This window comes from Pleurodeles waltl, chromosome 3_2, assembly GCF_031143425.1.
Source record: "Pleurodeles waltl isolate 20211129_DDA chromosome 3_2, aPleWal1.hap1.20221129, whole genome shotgun sequence".
Taxonomy (NCBI): domain Eukaryota; kingdom Metazoa; phylum Chordata; class Amphibia; order Caudata; family Salamandridae; genus Pleurodeles; species Pleurodeles waltl.
In genome coordinates, this window is record NC_090441.1 from 41,409,551 (window position 1) to 41,422,574 (window position 13,024).

Genomic DNA, 13,024 nt, shown 5'->3' on the forward strand with positions numbered 1-13,024 from the left:
AAAATTCAAGAACTAAGCCATAATGCATTTTTATATTCCTTAAAAAATAAACCCATATACACACAGCTCGATATTCCAAGCCTCAAACAATCAAAAAATCTATGTGAAAATTAACATGTAATAATGCCTTGGTTTCTATATTTGCTATTACGTGGCACTTACAGAATAAGCCATTATGCAACACACTATTAATTACCTTTTTACCCGACATAATCAATAAAAACATATGAAACACCTAAATCCTATTTTAAAGCAAGTGATACTCTCAGAAGTCAATTCTGAGATCTATATTTATAACCATACGGATCATAGTGTCTTGCAATATTGCGAAAAAATGCTGCAGGAAAGCAAGCAAAAGAACGTGAAGAAAGTATGAACAAACATAAATGATTTGGACACACAATTTCTACTCTGTACTGCTAAGAGAGCTGGGAGAAGAAGTAACAAAGCCATTATTAGAGATGTCTGACAAACCTCTTAATTTGTTCCAGACAGTTGTCATATTATTATGTATTTATTCACAAAATAAAAAAATTTGATTAGCTTCATAATATAAGCCATGACTACAATTAAGCCTGTTTTTTTGGGAAAAGCTATTTAAGGAACATGTACCATTTTGCAAAGGTATCTGAGTTGAGGTGTCAGGCCTAAGGTGCTCCATTAATCAAGAAACCACTGCACACAGAAGACTTGAGAAATTAACTTATGATAACTTATCTTCAACCAGCATTTGCAAAGGAAACAGTCTTTGCCAGGGCTTTCTTTTCCACTAGAGGACCACTTGGCATGCACCCACAAGCATCTTGGCTAGCTTGGAATGATTTGAATTTGTTTGATTGAGAGGGTACCACCTTTAAAATAAAGTTATTAAAGCAAAAGAAAAATCATCTCAGGATACCTTGTGTGTGTGTACGCAAGTTCAGCAGCCATCTTTGAATGTTTTTTTTTTTAAAGAAAATACATTTCAAGATGGTTGCTGTGCATACATTTGCGAACACAGTCAATCATCTTGAAAAGAGTTTAAGTTTATTTAAAGATAACCACCTGCAGACACAGCAGCAGGAGGTGCAAAGAGAACAAAGGGTATGTGGCAGGCAAACAGACATTGCAGGAGCTGAAAATTTATAAAGCGAGCTGGGGTCCCAAAGGGGTGAAGTGGAAAAAAATACTCACTCGTTCACTGCAATGCAAAGTTTTGACATCAACAGTAGAAGGATACTACTCCTCCATCAAAACCCAGTCAGAAAGAAAAGCTTCATGGGCGCGAAAAGCACAAGAACAGCGAGGAAAGCCATTGACTGAAGGGCAGGGAACAGAAAGTGACAAGAAAGTAGTTGATTCACAAGCAATGGGCAGACAAAAGCCCTCTCTATAATGGGTGCAACAGATATGTCTTCCTACCGACAGCTAACGCAGAGTGTTAGAGAGATCTAAAAAAGTTAAACCAGTAAACCTGAATGTTTCTGCCACGAAAGACTTACAGCTGTTATAAAAAAAAAACACTAGAAGAAATAAGAATGATTCAAATGTTAGAAAAAGGTCATAAGAAGTTGTGAAAAACAACAGATAATAGACACACATGAATGCTTCAGTCAAGAATGTAATAAGTGGGACAAAGGTGATGCCAAGACTACAGAAATGTCATCAACTACAAGTATCAAGCATCGACAAAGCCTAAAGATCTTGTCTCTGGGACCTACTGGCTTTGCTAGTGCTTTTTGGGGAGGTTACATAACATTGTAAAAAGCAAAATGTTCTTTGGCAAAGTTAAGCAGTAAAGCCAAAAAAAGAAAAAGTTCAAACGTGCCATCAATGGGCCATGGCACTACGGATGCCAGCACCATTAAGTAAGCTCATGTCTGCGTGACAAAATATGCAGTGAATGAGTCTAAATGAGGCAGGTGCCATTTTATGTTTTCATTTATTTATCCAAGTTGGTGAACGCCACTTGATGTAGTAAATAAAACAAATACTTTTCAATTGAGCTAAAGCATACTTTTGAAAGCTGAGGAGCTCAGTAGCAAATGGGACATGCATCCCTCCAAGAAATGTAAAATATTTTGAAAATAAATATTAAAAGGACTACGAGGGGTGTAGCCTCTTTTTAGCGTGGTTACCTCCCATTTTTTGCCTTTTTATCAGTGTGTTTGACTGTGTTCACTGGGATCCTGCTAACCAGGACTCCAGTGATTATGCTGTCGCCCTTTAAACTTGGTTACTTGAACCACTTACACCCTACATTTGGCATACTGGTGCCTCCATGTAAGTCCCTAGTATATGGTACCCAGGGCACTGGGGTACCACGGGATCCCCATGGGCTGCAGCATGTATTATGCCACCCATGGGGAGTCCATGTAAAGTGTTTCTGCAGGCCCATCATTGCAGCCTGCGTGAAAGAGTGCATGCACCCTTTAAACTACAGGTCACTGTAAGTCTCACCTATGGCAGGCCTCCTAGCCCAGAGGGCAGGGTGCAAGTACCTGTGTGTGAGGGCATGCCAGCACTTGCAGACGTGCCCCCACGAACGCCAGTTCCATTTTCCTGGACTTCATGAGTGCGGGGACGCCATTTTATGCATGTACTGGACATAGGTCACTACCTGTGGCCAGCTACATAATGGTAACTCCGAACCTAGCCATTTTTTATATCAAACATGTCAGAATCATACCCGAATACTGTTGCTAGTATTGGAAGTATGATTCTATGCACTCTGGGGCTTCTTAGAGGACCCCCAGCATTGCTCTTATCAGCCTTCTGGGGTTTTCTGGGCAGACCAAGCTACTGCCACCCCCGCAGACATGTTTCTTCCCTCCTGCTGCTTGAATAGCTCAAGCCCAGGAAGGTAGAACAAAGGATTTCCATTGGGAGAAGGCGGTAACACCCTCTCCCTTAGGAAATATGTGCTACATGGCTTGGGAGAGGTAGCCTCCCCAAGCCACTGGTATTCTTTGAAGGGCACAGTTGGGGCCCTCTGTGCATAAACCAGTCTACACCGGTTCAGGGGATCTTAAGTCCCTGCTCTGGCGAGAAACTGGAAAATGCCAGGCCATGGCTCCTTCCAGCTTCTGCAACATTTCCCCGGCTGTGCATCCTCTGAGGGTGGCAAGTCTTCAGTCTGCACAAGAAGGAAGAAGGATTCTCAGTTGGAGTGAAGCAGTCACTCCCCTGCATCCGCATGCCCCAACTGCAATGACATCCGGCTGCGTGGATCTCCTCTCATTCTGAGCTGCGTGGATCCTGCATTATGGGTGGTGGTCTGGAATAGTCCTCTAGGTCCTCTCTGCCAGCTGTCCAACTTTGGTGGAGGTAAGCCCTTGCCTTCCCATGCAGGACAGTACCCCCGTGCACTGCATCTCTTGCAGCTACTAAGCATGTTTGCATCTCCTCCAAGGGATCTTCAGGCTCCGTGTAGCCCCAGCCTTCCTTCCTGCGATGTACAGCCCTCTGCCCGCTTCTCCTGCGGCGTGGGATCCTTCTCCAGTTGTGCTGCGTGGGCTCCTCTGACTCCTGGTTCCTCATCCAGTGGGTCTCCCGTGGGGGCTGCCTCTTCTTTTTTGGACTCTTTGCCTTGCTGAGGGTCCCCCTATAGCACCCCTCCCCTCCCCCGGTGGGTTGAGTCCTCCTGGACCTTGCTGGTCCCCGGCAGCTCCACTTTTGCTTCACATCAACTTCTGCCTTTGCCAAGGCTTGTTGGTGGCTTTCCCACGCCACTGACTGACTGCAATCATCCATCCGGCGTGGGACGTCAACTGCATCCTCCAGGAACTCTTCACCTGCTCCAGGGCTGCATTCCTAACCACCATCATCCTACCGTCGACCAACTCCTGAAACCGCAGCTGGGTGGGTAGTAGCTCCTGCTCCCCTTGGACTCTTCTGTGACTTCTGGACATGGTCCCCTTCTTCCACAGGTCTTCCTCTTCAGGAATCCACCGCTGGTTTCTTGCATTCTTAGCTGGGTGTATTTTCTTCCTTTTGGGTGGTTTGGGGGAAGACCAGTAACTTACTCCTTTCTTCCTGGTCGCTAGGGTGCACTGTGGTACTTACCGTTCTGGTTTCCTAGTACCCTCTAAACATTCCACTACCTAGGTGGGGGTCCTGTGTTCGCATTCCATTTTTTTAGTCTGTGGTTTGGGTTCCCCCTAGGATCACTTTTTATGCCTATTTCTGATAACTAGTGTAAATATGTGGTATGTTTACTTACCTCCTATTGGAGGGTTGCCTATTTAGTGTTTTGGTACTGTGTTACTGTAATAATTTTATTTTCGTAACATTGAGTGTTTTCTTTCATGTGTGTAAGTGTTGTTTGACTACAGTGGTATTGCATGAGCTTTGCATGTCGCCTAGATAAGCCTTCCACAGCTACCTCCAGAGAGCCTGGCTTCTAGACACTACCTATACTACACTAATGGGGGATACCTGGACCTGGTATAAGGTGCGAGTATCTTATGTATCCACCAAACACGAGACCAGCTTCCTACAGGTGGTTAAGCAATGCAGGATTGGTGGGGGAAAACAACAGCGAGTGGGTGAGGAGGTAAAATAATAATACAAATGACGGGAAGAAGCACACCCCAGACAGCAATAAATAAGGCAGAGAGCAGCGAGGTGCAAAGGGGGGCAAGTATTTGCGAGTCAGAAGCATACGAGGCAGAGAGCTAGAAAACACATGCACTCTCATGGAGTTCTTGATGAAGAAGAAGAAAGTTGCTCCCTGAAAGTGAGCCATGGAAGAATACAAATCAGCCAATCAAAGGTGTGATTAAGAGGATATGCACCAGGGGAGGAACTAACATAATTAGAGGAAAACAAGCCATAAGTAAGTACATTTTTAGGAACGGTCCACAGGACCACAAGAGGCTTTCCCCCTACACAGTGCTAAAAGCTCTCTGCTAAGCAAAACCTAAAAATATGCATTGATAAATGCAGCAACATTGACAGTGAAGCAATCTGGTTGGAATCACATTTTGGTTTAATATTATTTCATAGTTTTTTTTTTTTTTTTTTAAACATTTGTTGTTGATATCCCAAGTAACAAAAGTATGGCACAGATCAGGATTCAGCTGATGCTAGACAGAGCACAGCAAATTATTGGATAAGTTCTCGTTGTCAGAGTTAAAATCTTGGTCCGAAGATGTCAGAGAAAAGTTATTAGCTCAGATCAGCTCTGATATGAGTTTGCCATACTTAACATGTTGTGTGTCTGTTTCAACTGAGTTGTCAGGTTCTGTAGCGTCCTGTTATTAATTGTCTATTATATTTAGAACGTATGCATAAAATTACTTTTACAGTGCTGTTGCTCAGGTGTGTGCCTCTTACTCTAAATGTGTATGGTTTGTGGTGAATTGACAATGCTGCAAACTGTTGTAATTGATTTAAACCAATAAACATGTTCACAAAAGAGAAGTATTTTACACCAACAAAGTATGAAAAGAGCAACAGTAAGACTTGTGCAAACTGAGGTTTAACTAATGTAAGGCCAGGTAATGCACCTATGTCACAACAATGCAAAATGGTGATTTTAATTGCCCCAAAGAAACTAGAAAACTAAAGGGGTACAACAGCTAATGACATAGCATGTGTACTTTTCTTTTAGTGACTGTGTCGCTTTTGCACTATTATCATGTGGTAATTACTACATAAAAAACTGACAAACCTGAGGGAAATAAACCCAAAAATTAGGCCAACTAAATAACCACAGTGCTTTACATATTATGAAGGCCAATTGCCTAATATTTTAAAGTATTCAGAAAGGAAGCAGAGAGGATAAATAGCCAAATAGGTCTGCTGAATTGAAAGTAATGCAAAATATAAGAATACATTTTTTTAAACCAGATTTAGAGACTATATTTCAAGAAATGTGTATTTCCCATCACAATTTATCCAGATGAACTGTCTTCAATTATAAAATATCAGGATAGCATCAAAACAAGGTTTCAATAGCAATCTTGTTAAAGCAATGACTTCAACAATAAACTACACATCCTGAACCTCAGGAGGGTGCTTTACTGAATGTTCTATGAAGGTGAGACCTCTTTTAAAACTCTACATGTTTTGTAAGACAGAATCTACCTGGGTAACTGCTTCTCCAACCAATCTCCCCATCAGCCCTAGTAATAGTACGCTCCTGATATCTCCAGACTACAGCACTAAACACATGCAATTAAACATACACTTCTCAGAATCTATATTTTGAGCTTAATACAGCAATTACAAATCTCCTTAAAATCTCTTCAGATGATAGGTTAAAGGCAATTGGAAAATTATGCTTGCAATTTTGTTCTTGACAAAATTACTTTGAAATAAAATAATTAATACTGCACTTCACACACATTTTTGGTGTTAAGGCCTGGGACATCACTAACCACTGACTGACTATATAGATGATTCCATTTACATTTGTTAATGGATGAAACTGCACACCATGAAATATCCAAGTCTTGGGTGGTGATTCAAGATGACTTCGAAGAAGTTTCTGTATTAAATCAATGTAATAACCTTCACTGGTCATAAACTCACAATGCTACTTTAGCAGACATGGGGTCATTCAATAATGTACATAATCTGGCTAACTCTCTAGTATTTTCTACAAGAATATACTACTAAAAGTTCTAATGTTCCTAAAGATAATTCTCAGACTGTTGAGAAAGAATTACCTAATTATTCCATTCTTCAGATGATGTAAGATTTGTCTTAATCACAAACCTTTCTGTAGTCCATTCCCTTTAACAAACTTGGCTGTTCTTGCTTTTAAGACTTAGGTTTTAGCATCACCATACATTGTTTGCTCTATGAACTCATATGAATCCCAGGTTGGGCATGATTCATAGTACATCTCATAATGCAAGTATAAATAATACACTTGTAATGACAGACAGATTACAGTATTTAAATGCATCTTGCATGGATATTCTGAAAACGTTTCGTGAATATGACTCTCCTGGAATACATGACTGAAATAAGCAATAAACACTGAGGTAATGGAATGCACAGTCTGTGTAAATACGAGCTGCATAGCTACATAAATACCTAAAGCACATATGTTAAGATATACTTCTAGCCTGCCAGACCTATCAATTCTCTTCAATTATCACTGAGCACTACACAAAATATATATATTTCTTAGCTCTATGGAGTCACCCATATTTAATTATCATCGCCAATGCAAGGAGGATCTCACATACTTCACCCAATGCTTTCCGCATAGGGCATACTATTAACAGCAACTAGGCTTTCTAAGGTACCAGCAAAAAAGACTATGCAACCTTACACTCTTCGCTGACTTGTAAAACAAATTCTGCAGCCACCACACACGACTCCTCCAACTTCCTAAGTTAGAGCATACACTCTCTAACCGTGATATTAAGTTTGTACAAACTCAACAGGTACTGGCCCTTTGAACCACACCGGTGGTATTAATGGGCAACATAAATGTAGCAAAAGACAATATGTAAAATAGCATGGGCCTATACAGATGCATAATCAAACATTTCTTCTACTGGTAACGTCTGATGCAGTAGTGAAAAAGTTCAATACTTGTCATACCTGTGAATCCATTTCTATCAAGTACAAAAATACAACATCTTCCCTTTCCACTTTAATGGCTTTGTGCAATGGGTATTCAGTCTTTGATTTGATCATTTTGTACAAAAGTTGTGCACTCATGCTGCTGAAATCTTCTTTCCGCAGGTCATCCTGTAAATTAACAACAAATACTAAGAGACAGAGAAATGGAGAAAACTATAGAGAAACACCTATGATACATTTTGGATCAGTCCTAAGTTACTTACCATTATGTACTCAACTAAGCCTTTGTTTAAGCATTTTGGCACACTGGGTGAGGGGGCTGTTCCAGTACTCTTTTAACTAACCACTCACCACTTCTATAAGAAAGACTTTATCAAAGGCATGATGCATGCACAACGCATAACAGAACTGGGGAACGTGGCTCAGTCAAAGGTAAGGCCTTGGCAGGCCTCATTATTCACCCTTCAGGTATAGAAAGAGAATGAACATGGATACAACTCTTGGCGTTGGCAATACTGTTTAAACCCCCAAACGGCCTAGGAATATAAAAGCTCCGAAAATAAGGTTATTTCTGACTATCTCAACTATTAACCTTCTAGGTCTTAAAACACTTATGTATTCTATGACACTATCTGCTACCTTCTCAATAGCATCTTTTTTTTTGCTCAATGTAGCCCGTTTATAACTTGTGATTATTCTGAACGAATGACAGGTTGCATTTATTCAGCACATGCGACAATATTGTCTCTTGGCCTGGAGGACTGCGCTCTTTAAATTCTGAAAAATTTGGCTGCCACAGAACTTGTGTATTGGAATGCACAGCACAGCCGTTCACCAACAATTGTAGAAAAAAAATACAAACGTTTTTGGAACTGAAATCTTTAGGCTATTGGGAACGGTGAGCGATTGCGCAAAACGATTGTGATGCCTGCCATTTCCTTAACCTTTGTAAAGCCAATAAGTCATTTTGTGGTAATTTTTTAGTGCTTAAAAGATAAATTATAATAATTAAATATGCACTGTCTGCCTTCCAAGCACGTTGGATGAACAGAGGTCTGGTTTACCCAATAGTACATACATGCAAGCTAAAAACGTAAAAAAAACATTAAAATGAGATTCTTTGTTAGACCTTGACTTACTTAGAATGGGGCTGGAAGTAAGTGTCTTTCTGGCGGCGATCATAGTATTATGGAAAAAGTGTGAATCTGTTGATTTTTGGAGAAATATACACACACGAAAAAACCCTGATTAGAAAATTCAGCGTAATGCTGTTATGTACCTACTTTAATCCAAGAGGCCCAAAAAATATGCTCCCAGTGCAACTCTCTTTCAGGGCTGAGATGTCTTAAAATTGATGCAGTATCCACACATGCCAAGTTAATTTGATCAAACTATGATTATAGGTGTGGTTTACCTGATTACGTTAGCAGCACAGTTAATTTACAATTAATCGTCTCTATTAGAAGGTGCAGATCAAGGAAATTCCATGAATATCCACAAAAACTCTAATTATTGGCACCTTGGTAGTGTATTGCGTAAATTAACTTAATTTTTACGATTCTCTTGTACCAAAATTCTAAACTATGATTCCAATCACTGGAGTCCTAGATACGAGGCAATCGGGTGCACAGAAAAAGAGAGTCCTTAAAACTGTGTAATGAAGTATGTAAATCAAGTTTGTGTAATTATGTATGGAGAACACAGAGATGGAAAATGAAAAAAGCAGATAAAATAAAACAATAGCTTTTTATAGCAGCGCATTATGTTATGGAATAGTGGTAGATAGTAATGTGAGGCAGTCAGAGCTTTTTTTCATTTATTCTTTTGCTTATATTTGTACTATTTATTATGTTTACAGTCTTTTAGTGGTTGTGCTTATTTGATGGATTTACAATAATAGATACATTTTTACTCTGTTAGTCTCAATTACCTATTGATAAATTCAAGCGATCAGGTCGGAAGACTTAAAATCTTTACTTACTCTAATATTGTGCGATAAGCAGTCTTTGTTTTGGTAAACTGCAACTCAAAATACTTAAAACCATATGTTGATTACAATGTACCCACAGCATGCATGCGACATTCTATAAATGTAAGAAAGTTAACTGATACAATCTACACACCAAGGGGTATATACTGCATGGCTAGACTTTAGCCACTGTTTCATATTTATGCTTGACTATTGAAATTAGGTAGTTTATGTAATCCAATGTTGTTTTCTGCTTTTGCCCTGGACTAAATCTAGACTAAAAATAATCAATGTGCCCAAATGCAAGGTGACTGCAATAGTTATAAGAAAAAAACAAGCATTGGCAAAGGCAACAGGTCTCGCATGTGAGAGCTATTGGCTTTGGCAATGTTTTGTATCCATGCTGTATAGCAGCACAGATGTTTTTCAGTGTGGCTAAAACTAATTTTAAAAAGCACTATGACAGAGCCAGGGCTAACGAGCTTTTTTGAGTGCATTAGCGCTGGATTCACAATAGTCCATTTTATGGGCGAGCACAAAGTCCTCCGTCCAGTCTATTATCTCTCTTTGGGCTTGAAACCACACCCATGCTACGTCAATCACTTACATTGGTTCGTGGGCTTGCCTTTTAAAATCCGTTTGCTTTCATTTGTGAAAGGCATGCACACATCATGCCTTTTCCGGTGTTTAGCCCACCTACACAGCACCAGTAAAGTACCAAAAACATACGAGGCTCAATGTTTTCAGCCTGGGGTCCGGACTACTTTATCTGTTTATTTTCCACGCAGCGCGATTGCGCTGCTTTTGACATAGCGCGATCGTGCTGAGTTTTTATTTTTGCTTTACAACGCTAATAGCACTAACTCGAACAAATGCGAGACCCGTTGCATTGAAAATGCTTGTTTGTTATTATTTTCAGCCACACTCCTATTCAGCATGTCTATAAATCATTGCCAAAGTCTGCAATGCCCATGCTGTACAGCACAAAAAAAAGGCAATGGTAGAGCCAATGTTCTCAAAGGCAAGACCTAGTGGCTTTGCAAATGCTTGTTAGGACTTAGGGCAACACCCCTGTGATTCAGAGCAAATCAGTTAATCTTAAAACGAATGAAAAAGTAAAAAAACATGAGGTTTGGTAAAATTTGTATCACAAAAAAAGAAATTGCATCCATGTGTTAGTAAAAATACATTTGGAAGCAAATATTTTTGTAACAATAAGAGCAAATAACATCTGTTGTAAGAATAAACATCCATTTCAAAGGAGGTAAAGGGCTTCTTTGAAGTGTGTATGGCACAGTAAAACATACCTAAAAATGGCAAGAGGTTCAACATGGATGGTAGGGAAAAGAAGTAGTACCCCAATCACAGCACAATCTGTTGACGGACCCCAATAAAGTTGAAGCAATCAGTAGCTGGACCATGCTCGAACCAAAAGAAGAGGTAGTGAAGCCAGCACATGATGGCCAATCTGAAGGCAGCAAATAAAAATAACAATGAAGCCAACAAATGATAAGCAATGGGCAGACTCAAAGCCCCTTCCTGTATACAGTATCTTTTGCAAGCGAGAGTGCATGCGCTGACGCAGGTGAGACCTAAAAAGAAAACTTATTCCCTGTTGTCACAAACTTGATCAAATGTGACTATACAGATATTTGCTTTTGAAATTCAGAGAAAGAACACAACATAATAATAAAAGAAAGGTCACCTAATGGTTACTTCGTCTGACATAAGTTTTTTTCAAAAATAATCTTGTGGTGTGTAGCTAGTGTCAACATTTAAGATGGTGGCTCCTTTCTAATTCCCTGACAAGCTTGACGCACAACTGACCTGATTTCCCAGTTCCAAGCGAAGCCCTGAAGTTCATTCACAGGGCCAGAAACCATAATATGCAGATTCATATATATCGAAAACCTTCATAGCATTGAGAACTTGGTAAGCTAAACTTCAACAATCACTTCTGAAGCCCCTCAGGACCCACATGGCAGACAATATGGCAGTGCTCACCTTACTGAAAGAGAACTAATATGAAGGTACTCTACGCGCTCCTTCATGCGCATAACCAAACAGTCACCATTATATTACACTCCTTGTTGACATGCTCGAGTTAAGCAGCCTTCTGCAACTCTATGTTTTTAACCCCAGCATGAGAAATACTTTTGGCAATCAACAATACCACATTTCAGCACATATGCTGTGAGGCCCCTGACACCCGCTCCTAAAACTGAGTCTCCAGTGCAAGACTTGCTGCCTGGTGTGGAGGCCCCCATACCTTTGATTTGATCGTTCTGGAACCTGCACTATAATGTAAATAATCAAAATCTGTTAAACCGCACCTACTAGAAGGACACAGCCTACAAGGAAACTGCCTGCCCCACCAATGAGGCAAGTTACTCTAAGTCCAGCATGTGCTACTACATGAGTATCTGAAATCATCAGAGGGGACAATGCTGAGCATGACAAATGGCACAAGCTGTAGCTACTTAGCGCCCGCTCTCGCAACCGCAACTACTGTTTCACCCAGGTGCCTGTTTAGCACTTACCCTTCAGCCTCCAATCCCAGGACGAAGGTCAACCACTAACTACGTTGACATTGCACCACATATCTTCTACTATAAATCTCACCACGTGAGACACCATCATTACAGAGTAATCAAGCCCCTATTACAAGGAGTTCGATGATACAGAATGTTGGAGACTATAAGAGACAACTTTCCCAACGGTGATGGCCACCATTTCCTGAGATGAGCGATTACTCTTGGCATCACTGACATGTTTATCGCAAGAATATTGTGTTGTTAACAGCACCCGAAGTATAACACAGCAAATAACGCGCTAAATAAGTGTTGCATTGCATTATCCACACAAGAATAGCATGTTGCAGTTAACATACGCTTACGATCTCATAATCAAATTCATTTGTTTACTTGGACTCAATCACTTCAATAATCCTTAACAATTTGCTCAATTCTCTAACCACTATCTATATGCTCTTGGCTTATCTGTTTCCATTTACATTAACATGGCAGACCATGCCTAAAGAGGAAAAAAGTAAAACCGGTCTAAAAAGAACAAAACATGAAGCTTTGACCAGAGTCACCCGTTAAGGAAAAACAGGAACACCAATCCACTCTGGACACGACTCTTAAAAAATGGAATAATGTCCACGACATTGCTCAAAGCACAAAAAAACAATACTAAGGGATCAGAGGACAGAGCCCCCTGCCCAAAGAACTTCATTGGAAAATGGATCCTCTGGGGATTACATTCAATAAAGAGTTAGAAATGGCACACGCCCATAAAGTGCCCTCTCATAGACTTAAAAATGCGTCCACTCCACATGCTCTAATTTTTCATCCATTGCGTTACCAGCATACAAAGCTTATCTTTTGCTACATGAGGAAACACAAATCAATTGTTTGGCAAGGTGCAAAGATCAACATCTCCCAGGAATATGCCAGGGTCAGGATTACCAAAAGGAAACATTTATTAGCACTTAAGAAACCCTGACAGACAAAGCTACCCAACATTCCT

The 13,024-nt window shown here is 40.3% G+C and overlaps 1 protein-coding gene across 3 annotated transcripts in view; it reads right to left on the bottom strand.

Annotated features, from left to right (window-relative positions):
* ANKFY1 (ankyrin repeat and FYVE domain containing 1) overlaps positions 1–13,024 on the bottom strand; it is a 526,918-nt gene that overhangs the window by 369,967 nt on the left and 143,927 nt on the right. For all 3 annotated transcript variants that reach the window (XM_069226693.1, XM_069226694.1, XM_069226695.1), the window contains exon 6: positions 7,543–7,692. In XM_069226693.1, coding sequence (XP_069082794.1) covers positions 7,543–7,692 — 150 coding nt within the window. The remainder of the gene's footprint in view (positions 1–7,542; positions 7,693–13,024) is intronic.